The following is a 15960-nucleotide window of genomic DNA, read 5'->3' on the forward strand; positions in this document are numbered from 1 at the left end:
TGTCACAGACGCCTCGGCGCTCGGTTGGGGAGCGCATCTGGACAATGTCAGAACCCAGGGTCTCTGGTCCCATGCAGAGCTATCGTTGCACATCAATGTGAGGGAACTGAGGGCGGTTCGCCTAGCATGCCAAGCGTTTCAGACCCGTCTTCAGGGCATGTGCATATCAGTGCTCACGGACAATACTGCAGCGATGTTCTATATAAATAAACAGCGTGGTGCTCATTCCTCTCCCCTCTGTCGGGAAGCCCTCAAGCTGTGGGGACTTTTGTATCACCCACTCCATATACCTACAGGCATTGCACCTTCTGAGGGTGCAGAACGAGCTGGCAGACAGCCTCAGTTGCTCGTTCCATGGACATGAGTGGTCCCTCAGACCGGACATCGCTCACTCACTTTTCCAGAGGTGGGGCTCTCCCCACATGGACCTGTTCATGATGCAGAGCAACAGGAAGTGCCAGAGATTCTGCTCTTTCCTGAACCACAGCCCAGGCTCCACTGTGGATGCCTTTCACTCGTCATGGATGGGTCACCTGCTGTACGCATTTCCGCCATTCCCCCTCATACACAGGGTGCTCCTCAAGACTCGTCAGGACAGGGCTTCCTTAATCCTCCTAGTGCCAGCGTGGCCCCACCAGCACTGGTTCAGCACTGTTACTGAACCTCTCAGTGGACAGACTAGTAGCGCTTCCTCTGTCCAACCCTAATCTCACAGGACCATGGCCGTCTCCAGCACCCCACCCTGGAGTCACTCCACCTTATGGCGTGGAAGCTCCATGGCTGAACCCTCTTGAGCTTCAGTGCTCGCACTCAGTTAGGGAGGTCCTGTTGGGGAGTAGGAACCCTCCACTCGAGCCACATACCTGGCTAAGTGGAAGCGTTTCTCCATTTGGTCTCGGCAAAGGGGAACTGAGCCATAATCAGCCCCAATTCCCCTTATTTTGGACTGTCTTTTAGATCTCAAGCACCAAGGGTTAGCAATATCATCCCTAAGGGTACACCTTGCAGCCATTTTGGCCTTCCACCCAAGAACGGCGGGGGGGATCAGTGTTTGGTAATCTCATGATGAGCAGGTTTCTTAAGGACCTCCTGATGGCTATATCCTCTGCTAGAAGGGTATCCGAACTCAGAGCACTGACCTCCGAATAACCTTACACAGTATTTTATAAAGACAAGGTGCAGCTATGCCCCCACCCTGCATTCCTGCCTAAGGTTGTCTCCCAGTTTCCTGTGAACCAGGACATATTTTCACCTTTGTTCTTCCCTAAACCCCATGCCACTAACAGGGAGCGCATGTTCCATTCCTTGGATGTTAGACAGGCCATAGCTTTTTACATTGAACATACAAAGCCAATTCGTAAGTCACCGCAGCTCTTTATTGCTATTGCAGAAAGAATGAGGGGGCTCCCGATCTCATCACAGCGCATCTCGTGATGGATCACGTCCTGCAACAGGACTTACTATGACCTGGCTAAAGTCGCACTCTACCAGAGCGCAAGCGGCGTCCGCAGCTTTCCTGATGCAGGTCCCTATCCAGGATATCTGCAAGGTGGCAACCTGGTCTTCAGTCCACACCTTCACTTCCCACTATGCCATTACCCAGCAGGGGAGGGATGATGCTGGGTTTGGTAGGGCAGTCCTGCACTCAGCAATTAGGTGAACTCCGACCCCTCCCCTGAGGTAACTTCTTAGATGTCACCTATTGGAATGCACCTGAGCAATCACTCGAAGAAGAAAAAACAGTTACTTACCTCTCGTAACTGTTGTTCTTCGAGATGTGTTGCTTATGTCCATTCCAAATCCCGCCTGCCTCCCCGCTGTCGGAGTATTCCAGCAAGAAGGAATTGAGCAAGTGGTGGGTCGGCAGGGACATATATACACTGCCATGAAGGCGCCACTCTAGGGATCTCCACAGCTGACCTGACGGGTACTGCTAGGGAAAAGTTTCCGGCGATTGTGCGTGCGGCGCATGCACGCACCTATTGGCATGGACATGAGCAACACATCTCGAAGAACAACAATTACAAGAGGTAAGTAACTGTTTTTTATTCCCTCCTGGGTGCATTATTTTGCATTTGTCAACATTGGATTTCATCTTCCATTCAACTAGCTTGCTTAGATCCCTCCAAGTTTCCTTAGTCTTCTCTAGTCTTGAGGAACCTAAATAATTGTGTCACCTGAAAATTCTACCACCTTATTGCTCACCTCCAGATAATACATATGTTGAACACAACTTAGCTTTGTATGGAACCTTGTGGGTCCCCATTATTAATCTTTTTCTGGGATGAAAATTGACTGTTTATTCCTATTCTTTGTTTTCTGTCCTAGTCAATTTCTGATCCATGACAGTACTTACTGTCTCTTGAAAGTGAGAGAAAAGTAGTCTCTTGTAAAGTACTTTTTGAAAGTTCAAATAAATGTCAGCTGCTTCTCTTTTGTCCACTATTTTACTGACACATTTAAAGAATGGTAAGAGCATGTCAGATATGGTAAGATGTCCTTTCAGAGCAAAGGACAGTGAGATGATGATCAAGCGCACTTTACACTGATTTTACATCAAAGTAATTGCACTGACTTCAGAGATACTACTCCTGATTTACAGAGTGATAACTTAGAAGAATAAGGCCCAGTTCATTTCTTGGGCCTTCAAGTTGCAAGTCCAGAGGAAAGAGTGAGATTTACAACATAGTTTTGGTGTTTTGCTTCTGTTCATCTGTCTATTGCCTAATGTTCAGTACCTGTTGCTACAGTTGAGAAACTTTTGTAAAAACAATTTCCATGCGTTCCTCTTTAAAGAATGCCTGCAAAAGGATGGATAGGTCCATCAATGGCTATTAGCCAAGATGGTCAGAGATGCAACCCCATGTTCAGAGCAATCCTAAACCTTTAACTGCCAGAAGCTGGCAGGGGAAGACAGGGATAGATCGTTCCAACTACCCTGTTCAGAACACTTCCTTTGAAGCTTGGGTATAGGGCACTGTCAGAGACATGACACTGGGTTAGATAGACTGTTGGTCTGACCCAATATGGCAGCTCTTATGTATATATCTCAGTGATTATACCATATCTCACAAAGCTGAATACCAAGTTATTTTACCACTTAAATGTGCAATAGAGTTATTTCCATGTCAAATTAATTGATGCTTAAAGATGTTTTGACTGCATCACCTTAGACATGAATGTCTGTGACGTATATATGTGTAATATGACTCAGATATTTGAGACACTGAATGTAAATGCACAGTACTCTTTGTTCACAACTAACACCAAACAAATTTTGACTATCAAAAGCAAAGTTATATTGTTGTCACTAGCTCTTGCAAGAGAAAAAGCCATGACTGGTGTTGGCAGGCAACATCTTTTCAGTGCACCTTAAAGTATTTATTTGGAGGCCATATTGTGACTAGCCCTGCTCAGGTGCAAACAGGCATGGGATGGGGAGGGGGCAGGAAGAATATAAGAAACTTCCTTTTTTAGGCTTTATATAAAGACCAGTTGCAGTTTTTGCACTCCTGAGTTCAAGGAATAGGTGGGGTTAGTTCCTCTAGCCCCCATCCTCAAAAGCAGTGTTTTCCCCAGGAATTGAAATGGGTGGGGTGTTCAAATTTACGGAGGGGGGCAGGGCTGATACGCATGAAGATGGGCTGTATAGCACCATAGTAAAAACTGAAAAATGTTTCATGACCATTTTATTAGATTTTAAAATCACACAAATTAAAGTTGGCTACTCAAGCCTTCTATGAAGCACTACATCTACAGCCTTCTTGGTTTCTTGTTATAATTTTGCACAACTCTGTTAATGAACTTCTTGAATGCAGTGCATTCATCTTTGGTGGCTTCTTGTGTGTCTGGTACTTCCATTCCTTCAACTGATATGCTCATTAGTTCATTCACATTATCAGACAGGAGGCGACTTCTTTCAAAACACAAAATTCTATTCAATGATGAAAAAGAATGCTCAGCTGTAGCTGTTGTGACTGGAAGTAGCAAGAGATGAATTCCTACTTCTTTCAACCTAGGAAACATAGCATAAAGATCGGGTCAAGCCACTAGTGATGATAAAAAATAAGTTGAAGTCAAATCTTCATTCATTCGTCGTATGATATGCCATTCTGTGTTCAAATTCTCTATTCTGTCCTGAGCACATGGCAGCCACATTGCCGGTAGTGCCTCACTCCACTCAACTGTCGGTGTTTTATAAGACAGGGATCTGTAAAAGCTACGTAGAGGTTGAGTAGAATCTAGAAGTCGCTGCTGTAGATTTTTAAGAAATCAAGTCTGTGTACTTTTTCAGTTGTCTTAACAAACACTTCTTGTCCTCTTCACTTAAGGATTCAATATAAATGCCTTCATCAGTCAACTTCTGGACTGAAGTCTTTGCTTCTTCCAGTACTTTTTCAATGGATAGCTCTCTGATTGATCCAAATGTAGCTTCTATTGCTGGACAAAGATCTGCTACTGTTGTAACAGATGCCTGAATGGCATTGTTTAATGACCCAAGTAGTTTCAACAGTAGACTTACAAGAGAGAGAATGGCAATAGTCTTCTCTGAACGTAGTAGCAAAAGTAATCCACCAGCCTCACTACTTTGATCCATCCCATCTTGGTAGATACTTTCCAAAGCCAGTAATAATGGCTGGAGTAATTTTAAGACAACAGCCAAGGATCACTCATGAGAAAGCCAGAGGGTTTTCCCAGGTTGGACTAATTTGAACTTCAGCTCCAGTGTATCTTCTATATTTTCCAAGATAGTCAGTCTTTTTGGACTCTTGCGGAAAAAAGAATATAATGAAGACATAAATTTATAGCTTTTTAAATGTCTTTTGAAGAGTCTGCAGCTCCTACAAGCACTAGTTGGAGTAGATGGCCTCTGCAGCGTGTATTGGAGAGACTAGGGTTACACTTTTCTCTGAGCAAAGCTTGTGCTCCACCATATCTTCCAGATAAGTTTGCAGCTCCATCAAATGCACAAGCAATCATCTGTTTGGGGTCCCATTGACAAGCATTTAACTCTTCTAAAATGTGGGTTGTCACAGATGCAGCCAATCTGTCTTCTATAACTTGATCTAGAAATGCATCTACTGGCCTACCACTGACATAAAGATTAATGTACACAATGACTTAATACTTGATGACCATTTGCATTGGTGCATTCATCAGCCATGTATGCAAATTTTTTGAATGTGGTGAGAGAGTTCTTCACTTTTTCACCACATGCATCTAGCCAGTCAGTTGAGTTTCTTGCAGAAAGATAGTGAGCATTTGCTGGTCTTGTTCGGAACCAGTGTTCAACTTCAGGATGAAGAAGTGACAATGCACTTAACATTGGCCTCCAGTTTGTAGTGTGTGGCATCTCTTGCTTAAATGAAAAGTATGATGGCACAGCTATGTTTGTTCTCATGAACTGTGTTGTGTCTCCAACATTCTTAACAGCCTCATTAAAACTCACTTGTGTTGTCCTTGGTCAGTGGAGACTTTCAGAGGTGCTTTCACATGAGTTCATCTCCCAGGTGGGGAGCAAGAAGGCACCTTGCTCATTCCTCCAGCTGCTCACTGTTTGCTCTGGCCACTGTTGTTTGTTGTGCCACCGTTCACTCCATCGCTCTGTTGCCAATGGCCCTGCGCCATCACCTTCTGCTGTCACCTGCCACTGTGACCTCTGAGAGTTGGTCTCTTGAGGTTCCACCCAGCTCTCAGCAATTTTAGCTGAGCTCTCAGTGGGGGAACCTTGCTGCTAGTGCAGACTGGGCCATCTCTTCCACAAAACACTGTTCCACAGCAGGTCTAAGCACTTAGACCTGATTATCAGTGATTTCAGCTGTAGTGATCACTTAACAAAACAAAGACTATCTATGGAGCCTAATCAGCTCTGTCTTTAAACAGTGGAGAGGGGCAGGTCTAATAGTATTTGTGACTCAGGCAGACCATCAAGCACCTGTCCCCACCCTCTCTCTCTATGCCCTCAATCAGCACAGGCTAAGTACAGTTCTACTGGCCTTTACTCATACAATAAGAACAACAACATTTCTTTACCTCCCGCATTCAAGTGATTTGTAACCCAACCGCAGCCAAAATCTATCACTTGGGCAACACAGCTCTGTTTGCTGGATATCTAGGTAGATGAGGTGTGAATGTAAATACAATCTGGTCCTGAAGCCTTTCCCCCCAGCTAATCACTAGCTGTCAGGGAGAGCTCATTTAGACTTTGCTTATAAATCATTATTTGAAATTATTAGGTTGGCCAACAATCATTGAAATGAATGCACTGACATTGTCATAAAAACAACAGCTGTATAAGGAAGCTAGTCTATGTTCATGCTTTTCAAATCTATTATACTTTTTCAGATACACATATTTTATCATACACTGTATATGCTTTTAAAGTGTGTATTAATGTTTCAATTTCAATTCAAAATTCCAAACAATCACAAAATTGGCAACACTGCATGTAACTAGTTCACAAAACTGGGGGTGGGTGGGTGTTGGGGAAATTCAGGGGGGGTAAACACCCTCATGGGGGCGGGTGTAGGGAAATCCCTGCCCAAAAGGGTGGGACCCTGGCCTCAAACCCTCTACATCAGCCACCTGAACAGGCCTGCTACAGAAGGGAATGCATATTGTATCACCTTTAGGAGATTAGCAGTAGCATACTCCCCCTGTGAGCTCTACAGTGTGCTCCAGAGAATGCTGGGAGGTTTCTATCCTTGAGGTAAGATGCCTCCTGGATGTTCTGCTGAGGTGGTGTAGCTCTGCATTACCTTCAGCTTAGGGCTGTGCCTATGAGGCATATTTAAGCCATTCATCTTTAGACTGCACATATATTCCATTTCTGTTTGGAAAGCCAACTTTCCCCCCCAGTCTTTAAGTGTATTGGATTCACAGGGTCCTCAGCTGCTGTAATCAGCTACATTTACTTTAACATAATGATGCTAATTCACACCATTTGCAGATCTGGCCCATGTTTTTAAAATGACAAATTTAAACTATCCAGCATTAACTGAGTCACAACTTAGAGAAGGAAAGTGATATGGTTTTCACTTAACACAATATAGTATATTTTCCTTACACACTTGTAACGGCTTTTGTAGCCTTCCATTTCATTACCTGTTGCCTATCTTCAAAGACAATGATTATAGATCTCTAGACAGCTAGTTAAATAATACTAGATATAGGCAGGTCCTATCCTATCTCATTTTTGGGCCCATAAGGTATACTCCAAAGTTCATTATAAAGGAACACAAAGAGACACCTCTCCCCCACCCCGTCCCCAACAACCAAACAGACTACAAATCGCCAAAACCCCAGTTTCACTGTGGAGATGGTTTATTGTGTGTGTTATGTTGTATTCCACATATAACTTTTGTTCTCACTCAGTGAATTTTTTAGGTTATTTTTGAACCTTACATCTTGCACAAACAAGTGGACTTTTACAAGCTTCAACATAACAGAGGAAGGAATAAATACACTGATCAGAAAGACTAATTAGTTATCCAATCAGAGAATGTGAGGCTGATACATAGGTGCAACCCAGAAGATAAAAGATGTTTTTTCAGAAAAATCTCTCTTCTCTTATTAGAGGTGTAGACATAGTTGAATCAACCTAATTCTTTAATTAGATAATTAGAACTTCTGAGCTATAGAATTCAATTTCTGAAAAGTCTGAACTTTTCAAAAGAGTTTGCAAATTCTGCACTATTTCTCCTTATGGAAGAATAAAAGACATATGCCATCCCCATATGCCCCCCTGCAACCAGATGTGGCACTGCAGGTACACCCTGTCTGAAGTGAGCTGTAGCTCACGAAAGCTTATGCTCAAATAAATTTGTTAGTCTCTAAGGTGCCACAAGTCCTCCTTTTCTTTTTGCGGATTCAGACTAACATGACTGCTACTCTGAAACCTTAATTTCTCCAGTTTAGGTTATCAATAAATTCAGCAAGGCTTTTATGTATCAAACAGCACACCTTCACCTGCCCACCCTTCTGAGAGTCTCATTTGTTAAAAGGAAAGATCAACAGGAGCACAAGAGAGAGCTTCACCAAGGCTTCTTAGCAGGGAGACAAACTCCCTCTGAGTTTCAGTCCCACGTCCAGGCTCTTTGCCCACAAGGTACTGAACCTCGATTCCTTCCTTGGAGCCAGGACCAACCTGCCGGCTGTAGCTCTTCTCTAGGTAGCATGCAGCTCCTTGCAAGGTACACCTACTGCAGCTATCTAGGAAAGCCCTCTCTAAGATGCTTTTCTTAGGATCCTCCTCTTTCTGGGAGTACCTCTTTAACTGCATTCTGATAGCCTTTTATCAGGTCAGGTGCGCATTAGCCAATCAGATGCCAATCAGCCACCTAGGCAGTTAATTACTTACAGGTGAGCGGAGATGGGCTCATTCTTTGAATTAAGCCTTTCACTGGCAGACTGGACCCTGACTCCTCTTAAAGGGGCCAGATATTTTGAAAAATAACCAGACTACTTAAATAGAGGAACAGTGCATCTGGGGTCAGAGTTAGAGATATGACTTGCCACTGATACACGAGTAAAACTCCCATATAATTCAAAGAGGCTAAGGCCTTTAGTGAATAAGCAAAGCAAAATATCTAAGCGGATCTTCAAAAACATTAACATAAATGTAGGGGGAAATGTGATTTGTTTTCAAAGGAAAGCAGGAAGAATGGTATAGTACAATCTCCATGTGGATTAGTGTAACAGTGTCTCTGATGAATATAAGGAACCCAATTCCCCAATGCCTTTTACTTTGTGTAGTCTTATATACCTGGCTAAGTGGATGTAAAATGCTACCAAATCAGAATTCTGCACTTGCACGTTGTTTTCTCTATAAGGGCTATATCTACAATGGAGATATTAGCCAAAGTGAAGTAGCTGCATGAGTGCAGTCTAGTAGTGTAGACTCTGTGCACACATGTAAATTGTGGAATGCACGGGCACAACTTACCCAACAGCCCTCTCCCATGGTTTCTAACATGGATTGGAATGCTCTTATTCAAAGATTTTGACATGGCAAATATTTTTCTGGCTAAACCAAAAATTAGAGTTAAAATAGTTAGCAGATAGGTTTAATAAGGTTCAGAGACTATAAACAATTTTATATACAGTTAATATACAGAGTTACATTTAAAGATGATTTCTTGTCAATAAATATTTATTTTTCAGGGTGTTTTTCCTCTACCTTCTTCACATATGTCTATATTGAAAAAAGCGTCTTTAAAATTTTTGATTTACTGACTGTACTTTCCCTAATTAGAAAGATCATTTTAGCGGAGTGCTTTGTAAGTTAAAAAAATCTAGAGATAAAGGGAACAATTTATATTCACGTTTCATAACTCCTTATTTAGACAGATTACCAAATTAAGGAAATGAGAAATATTGGTTGCAAATAATAGTTTAAATTAGAATTACATTTTTCATTTCAATAACTAAATGAATTTGATTTTGAATGTTAAATCAGTTTATAAAATGCTTTGTGCAGCCTCTCAACATTAACTTCCATTAAAAGATTGAGAAATAGCAATAATCACACTGACAAAACTTGCTGATGGTAAGTAATTCATGTGCTATTGCAATCACTTAATCTTTTAACAGCATGCAACATGGTGTGTAGTAAAGAGCTATAAATAATCATAGCCAGAGACAAAGCTTAAATAGTTTTTGATTCCATAAAATGAGTCTTGTTCTTATAACAAAAAGTTTTTTAGCTAGTGGCTGCCTAAAAGAAGGGGCTTAGTCATATGAAATTACTATAACTATCTATTTCAGATAAGTTTCAGAAAAACTAACTTTAATGCTAGCTGTGCTTTGTGATTGGTGGAAATAGACTTTCTGTAGTGCATATTTATGAAATCTCATTTCTGTGAGAATGTATTCTAGTGTGTCATAACAAAGAATGCCGATGCAGAAGGGTCATCTTTGGATTAAAGTCCAGGGGTCGGCAACCTTTCAGAAGTGGTGTGCTGAGTCTTCATTTAGTCTCTCTAATTTAAGGTTTTGCTTGCCAGTAATACGTTTTAACGTTTTTAGAAGGTCTCTTTCTATAAGTCTATAATATATAACTACACTATTGTTGTATGTAAAGTAAATAAGGTTTTAAAAATATTTAAGAAGCTTCCTTTAAAATTAAATTAAAATGCAGAGCTGCCTGGACCGGTGGCCAGGACCTGGGCAGTGTGAGTGCCACTGACAATCAGCTCATGTGCCGCCTTTGGCATGCGTGCCATAGGTTGCCTACCCCTGGATTAAACTAAAACAAGTATTTTTGCTACAAGAAGTTACTATACCTACTTCTAAATACTATTAGTTCACAATAACTGGCTACTAACTAAAAGCTGACATATAAACAGAATCACTGAAGATCTTATGTCTGGTTAAAAGCTTTCATTTGGAGATTTTTGGGGTCCTTTCACAATTTTGGCTGAAGTATTCAAAAATTTTTACAACGCAGGGAAATACAAAATTTGGTCCCCACACTACAAACTTTTCACACATGCAACTCACAAAACAGAATCTCTATGTACAGAGCTTTCAAAATTAGACTCTGTATGAGAGAAGTTAGTATTTACAGCTTGTGCACTTCTGTAATGCAAAGCTTTCGATTTGGTGGGCAGGATCATATACTGGATTGTATCCAGTTCTATAGTGGATTTTGCAGGATCTTGCAAGGACAATGAAGTGCCAGCCTGGACTCAATAAGTATCTATTCATTAAAAAAAATGCCCATTTTAAAATTCAAGAGGGAAATTTCTCAGATAGAACATGACAAATTGGTAAAGGCAGTTTCTTCAACTGGGCTGATGGAAAATTATAAAATGCTATTGTATTAGAGTGTAAAAATGAGTACAGTGATATTACGATCAGTTTTCTAGCCAAATCATCCATCTGTCCAACAGGGGGAGACAACATTGGCATTTAAAAAAAATGCAGGATTTTTTAGTTGCAGATAGACATCTGTCTATCTAATTAATTATATCTCTAAGGTAGCTATCAGTGTATCATCTAAGCACTGAGTTGTGAGTCTATCACACTTTTGAAATGGATGAACAGCATCCCCACTTATGCCCCCCATCCTTAAACTAGCACATTAAGAATACAGTGTAGCTGCAGCAGCATGAGTGGTGGGAGGGGCTAGCTGCCTTGAGTATGTATCCACGCAAGACCATAGGCAAGTACTTGGGGCAGCTAACTCCTCCCACTCACATTACCCCAACTATACTATTTTTAACAAGCTAGGTAGATCAGAACTAGCACAGGTATGTCTCCTCAAACTGGAAATCACATCCCCAGCTCAAAGTTTAGACATACCCAAACAGTAGCTACATTAAACATTAAGTAGCTACTTCCTGCATCCAAACTCTTGAACACCAGTTAGTCTGCTGATACTAAGATTTAAATAAAAATCTCAGCTAGCAACAGAGAATTTAAAAATTATGCATTCCCTATTCTTCCTTTTCCAGGATAGGTTGTCCATTTGCTTACTATTTCGCTAAACGTGACTTTCCTAACACATCGTCATTTCCAATGTCAAAAAGGAATTGTGCCTACAGACAAATATTTGTTTAGATTAACTCCTAGTACACTTAGGATAGATTGCTGTGAAGCTACAGGGCTAGATCACAATCTGGTATAAATCAGCAAATTATGACAATGGATCTGAGGATCTGGTCATAATCCAGTCTCCTGAGAGTCAGCTAATTCTCTTCAGTACCCTAATTTCCACAGGCCTACTGAATGGAAGCCAATCCATTCTTGAATTATGTCTACCTTCATTACCACACTAAACCATATATGGAGAACTTGAGCCATTTTTAATTCAAATAATATATTCATTTATCTTTTAAATGCTAAATACATGCTCAGTGAAATATTGCAGGGAAATTCTAAAGTATTTCTAATGTGAACAGTGTTCATTTTTAAAAGTATTAAAATGCAGCAAAATGCTTCAGTTGAATGAATTACAAAAATGGTTAAGCATAGTTCCTAATGTGTTTTTGGTAGATCTACAAGGTTTTATACCCATCTACATTTTCATTTCAGTAATTACACTGAGAAGTGGCTTTTCTTTAAAGCTTGTGTAAAAATAGATTACTAGAAACAATAGCACAAATACATATATGATTTTGGTCCAATAAGTTTAACTCCTAATAACTTCAATGGATATTACATTGGTGTAACTAAAAATAGAGTTACACCAGTTTTAGAATTCTTAGATGGGAGGCAAAACGTCTAAATAGAATGTCAAAATTTTATGTTGATTTCTTTTGACTTTTACCATAGTGTCCCTTAAGTGCAAGTTGTCCTCCCTTATAGCCTTATGTACAAAAACAACCCCTAGGTAGATAACATTTTTTGTTAAGTTACACAGTATAATATGTACAATTCTTCCCTGGCCCCCAACATCCACATAATTGTCAATGAAAAAATATTGTGCAGAAGATAGTTAAATATCCTTTTTTGTTCTTACATATTACACTGGCCTTCTACACAAATTATTGCAGAAACCAGTGTTGCTGTAACATGCTCCCAACCATTTCATATGCAGAATGGGTAGAGATTTAAATATCTTCATGCACTGCCAAATAGTATGTGCACGTTAGTCACTGTGGTCTAGGTCTGCAAACGGACTTGGGCATTGCAACACTGAAACACCTAACACTTAGACATCCTGCTGCCCAATGAAATTCTCAGTTAAATGTCCAGGCATCATATACAATACATGGGGAAGAGTTGGGTACCCAAGAAAGGCAACTGAACAGAGATCCACCTAAGCTAGCCCACAGGAAATGCTGTGGAGAGGGACAGAACTTAAACCCTGCACCTCAAAGGCACTTCCCTCCACTTAAGATTCACAGCAATGTTATCTCTCTTGGAATTAGGTAACGAAGCCAGTGTCAGTCATTTCTAACAACACAAAACCCAAAGACCGTGACATATAATTGGCCCCCCTACAAGCATGACAGGATTCTGAATTCACCGGGCCTTTGGTCTTCCATCTCCAAGCAGCCAAAGGTACAATTCTGGTTGTGGGAGACTAAACCCTCCAACTGAATCTGTAGAAGTCCACCCCTTCCAGGGCTATCAAAGGTCAAAAGGCAAACCAAACACAAATGAACTCACACAAGGTCATGGCAGGACAGTTCCTTCAGACAGCTGCAGATAGGCCATAACCCAGTTTGTTACTTCCAGGCAAGTCTCTAGTAATAGTCCCAAAATACTGGTTCAGACTCAGGTTCTCCATTGTCTTGACAAGGGCTTCAGAATGTTACCCATGCAGCTCCTGCCTTCAGCTAGGCACTTTAGGGCTGAAGAGCAAAGGTGTGTTTCCCTCTCAGATCTCCCATTAGCTAAGCTTCTGCCTTTTTATCTTCTCTCCAGGCCGGGAATGCCTTACAGGTGTGGTGGGGCAGGGCTGCTTTAGGCCAGAGAAGTTCATTAACCCTTACCTTGTTGGTATGGGGTTTATGCACCCCCATCACAGACCCCCCCCCCCCACACTCCATGACATCTGATAGCCTAGTGATTAGGGTACTCATCTGCGATGTAGGAGATCTGTTTTCAAATCCCTGGGATGTAGGAGATCTGTTTTCAAATCCCTGTTCTGCCTGAATTGGAGAAGGAACTTGAACTCAGTTCTTGTATCCTCCAGATGAGTGCTTTAACTTCTGGATTACAGAATAATTTTCATTCTCTTTCTGGCCCAATTAATATTTCATTAGTTATACAAAGTGGAACTACTTCAACAGGAGAGATTGAAAGAGGCCTATGCAGAATAGCTGGGTGGTTAGTGCACTCACCTGGGCGACATGGGTCTAAGTCCCTGCTCCAAATCAAGCAGTGACCTGTTGAATTCTGGGTCTCCCACATCCCAGGTGAGTAATCTTACCACAGGGCTGATGGAGATAATGGGACTTGTTCTCTCTAACCCCCAGCTGTCTTTGATGTGGTAGGCATGCTAAGAATATGGTGACCAGATCAGCTCGTGTAGGTGTAATAGGCAAGGGAATATCTAGTTTGTGAATCTCAGCAGGGATTAGACATGAGCTGGAATGCGAGCAGCTCAGCGGCATCAGGACTTAGGTGGTATTGCAGATGCCCACCGGCAGAAATTCCAGCAACTAGGGAACTTTACTGGTAGAAACTTAGGTCCCTAAGACCTGTCCAAGGATTTGTATCTCACACCAACATTTCTGCTTTCAATAGCAAAGAGTAGATAAAGGGGTACCAGCCATCCTGGAAATGAAGGTGGCCAATTATCAAATGATATTGGCAAAATACAATTTACTCACTTATGAAAAGCAGTTGTCCCTGGCCCTTTCCCAGTTATGAATGTCATCCTTAATCCAAATGGGAACCATTGATGTAGTCCCACAATAATTCAGGGAGAGGATTAGAGTCCTGTAAACTTTGTCCCAAACCAAACACTTGCATTCCCTCTCCACTCCAGAGTGAAACCTTTAATGATGATATCTTTAAAAAAATTATAACAGACAATTAATTTTCTTTTAAATTAAACATAACAAAACCCAAAACCCAAGTCAAGTTCATATGACCATAAGTTTATTTAAAAAGGAACCTCAAACTTGCCAAATTGCACTATGAAGGTTTTATTTATCAGCTTATCACTAACTTTTTCCACATATTTTAAACAATTTAATATTTATTCTTAACAATTATATGTCTCATGAAAATTAATTTTTATTACATTTAAGAGTGTTGTTTTGATTCCTAATATTTAGCACAAAGTTATTCTGGTTCTCTCACTTTGGTAAATGTGAGAAGAGAAAAACACAAATGTCTGTAACTGATAGCATTACAGAGCAGAAAACTGCCAAAGGTGCTATATGGCTGTAGCTGAGATGTATGAAATGATTTTGCTATTGAATACATCACCCTAATAAAATCCAAATATAGTTCTACAGATTTTAAATACTGATAAAATGTATTGTATATGTATAGTTCCTTAATTGTAGGAAAACAAACTATTCCTTCATAATATGCTACTTGAGCCTGGATTTCCATTAGGCCATCTTCTGAAAATCCATCCTCTTGCTATAAGGTTTATTTTAAACAATTGTTGCCTGTGAAGTTTATTACGTGGACTCCCATTCTGTATGAAGCTCACTAAGGTACACAGTCTTTCGTGGGTCTGTGACATAAGGCTTTGATATTGTCCTTCCCACAGTGTCTTGATGCTACTTGTTATATAGATGTGAAAGGCAAGCTGCATTTCCCGATGCTGAATATTTTTGTCTAATGTATTCATAGTAGGATTGAAATAAATGTAAATCTTCCAAAGTACATTTCTAGATGGTGATATGGGCAACAACATTAAAAAAACCTTAACATAAGCAGTTTCTATACTACTAGTCTGTCTTTTTTTCCTTCATAAATTGTAGTGTCAAGAATATTAGCAAAGATCTATGAAGATTTGTATGAATATTAAAATGATTTCTGGTTTCAGGAGAAAACTGGAGTTGAATGTAAGTCTTCAAAAAGTAATATTTTATCTTACACTACTTTGTTTCTCTTCTAGTGGCAAAGCATTACAATAACACTGGTTGAGAAAGTGCAGATGATTGCTGTAATCCTAGGATCTCTGTTCTTAGTAGCAAGTGTGACTTGGCTTCTATGGTCAGCCTTCAGCCCCTATGCAGTATGGCAAAGAAAGGACATCCTTTTTCAAATCTGCTATGGAATGTATGGTTTTATGGATCTAGTGTGCATAGGTAAGCTCAAAACATTAATCAGTACAGATTGTGGTTTAAGAGTGTAACTATGGATCAAACTGCCTCAGCTTTTCAATTCTCTACTTATTTATTCTTAGCTGACATCCTTAGCAAACACTTGACTTTTACAAAAGTAGAGACACTGTGAGAGAGGAACCAAACAAAAACTTAAGCCTAAGACTGATCACATCACTTTCCCTAAATGTTAAATCCCAGAATCAAAGGATGGTAAAGT

General features: G+C 40.5%; 1 protein-coding gene across 1 annotated transcript in view; it reads left to right on the forward strand.

Moving 5' to 3' along the window:
• Positions 1-15960, forward strand: part of MARCHF11 (membrane associated ring-CH-type finger 11) — a 44911-nt gene that overhangs the window by 19349 nt on the left and 9602 nt on the right. The window contains exon 3 of the mRNA XM_048839636.2: positions 15533-15725. Coding sequence (XP_048695593.1) covers positions 15533-15725 — 193 coding nt within the window. The remainder of the gene's footprint in view (positions 1-15532; positions 15726-15960) is intronic.

This window comes from Caretta caretta, chromosome 2 (genome assembly GCF_965140235.1).
Source record: "Caretta caretta isolate rCarCar2 chromosome 2, rCarCar1.hap1, whole genome shotgun sequence".
NCBI lineage: Eukaryota > Metazoa > Chordata > Testudines > Cheloniidae > Caretta > Caretta caretta.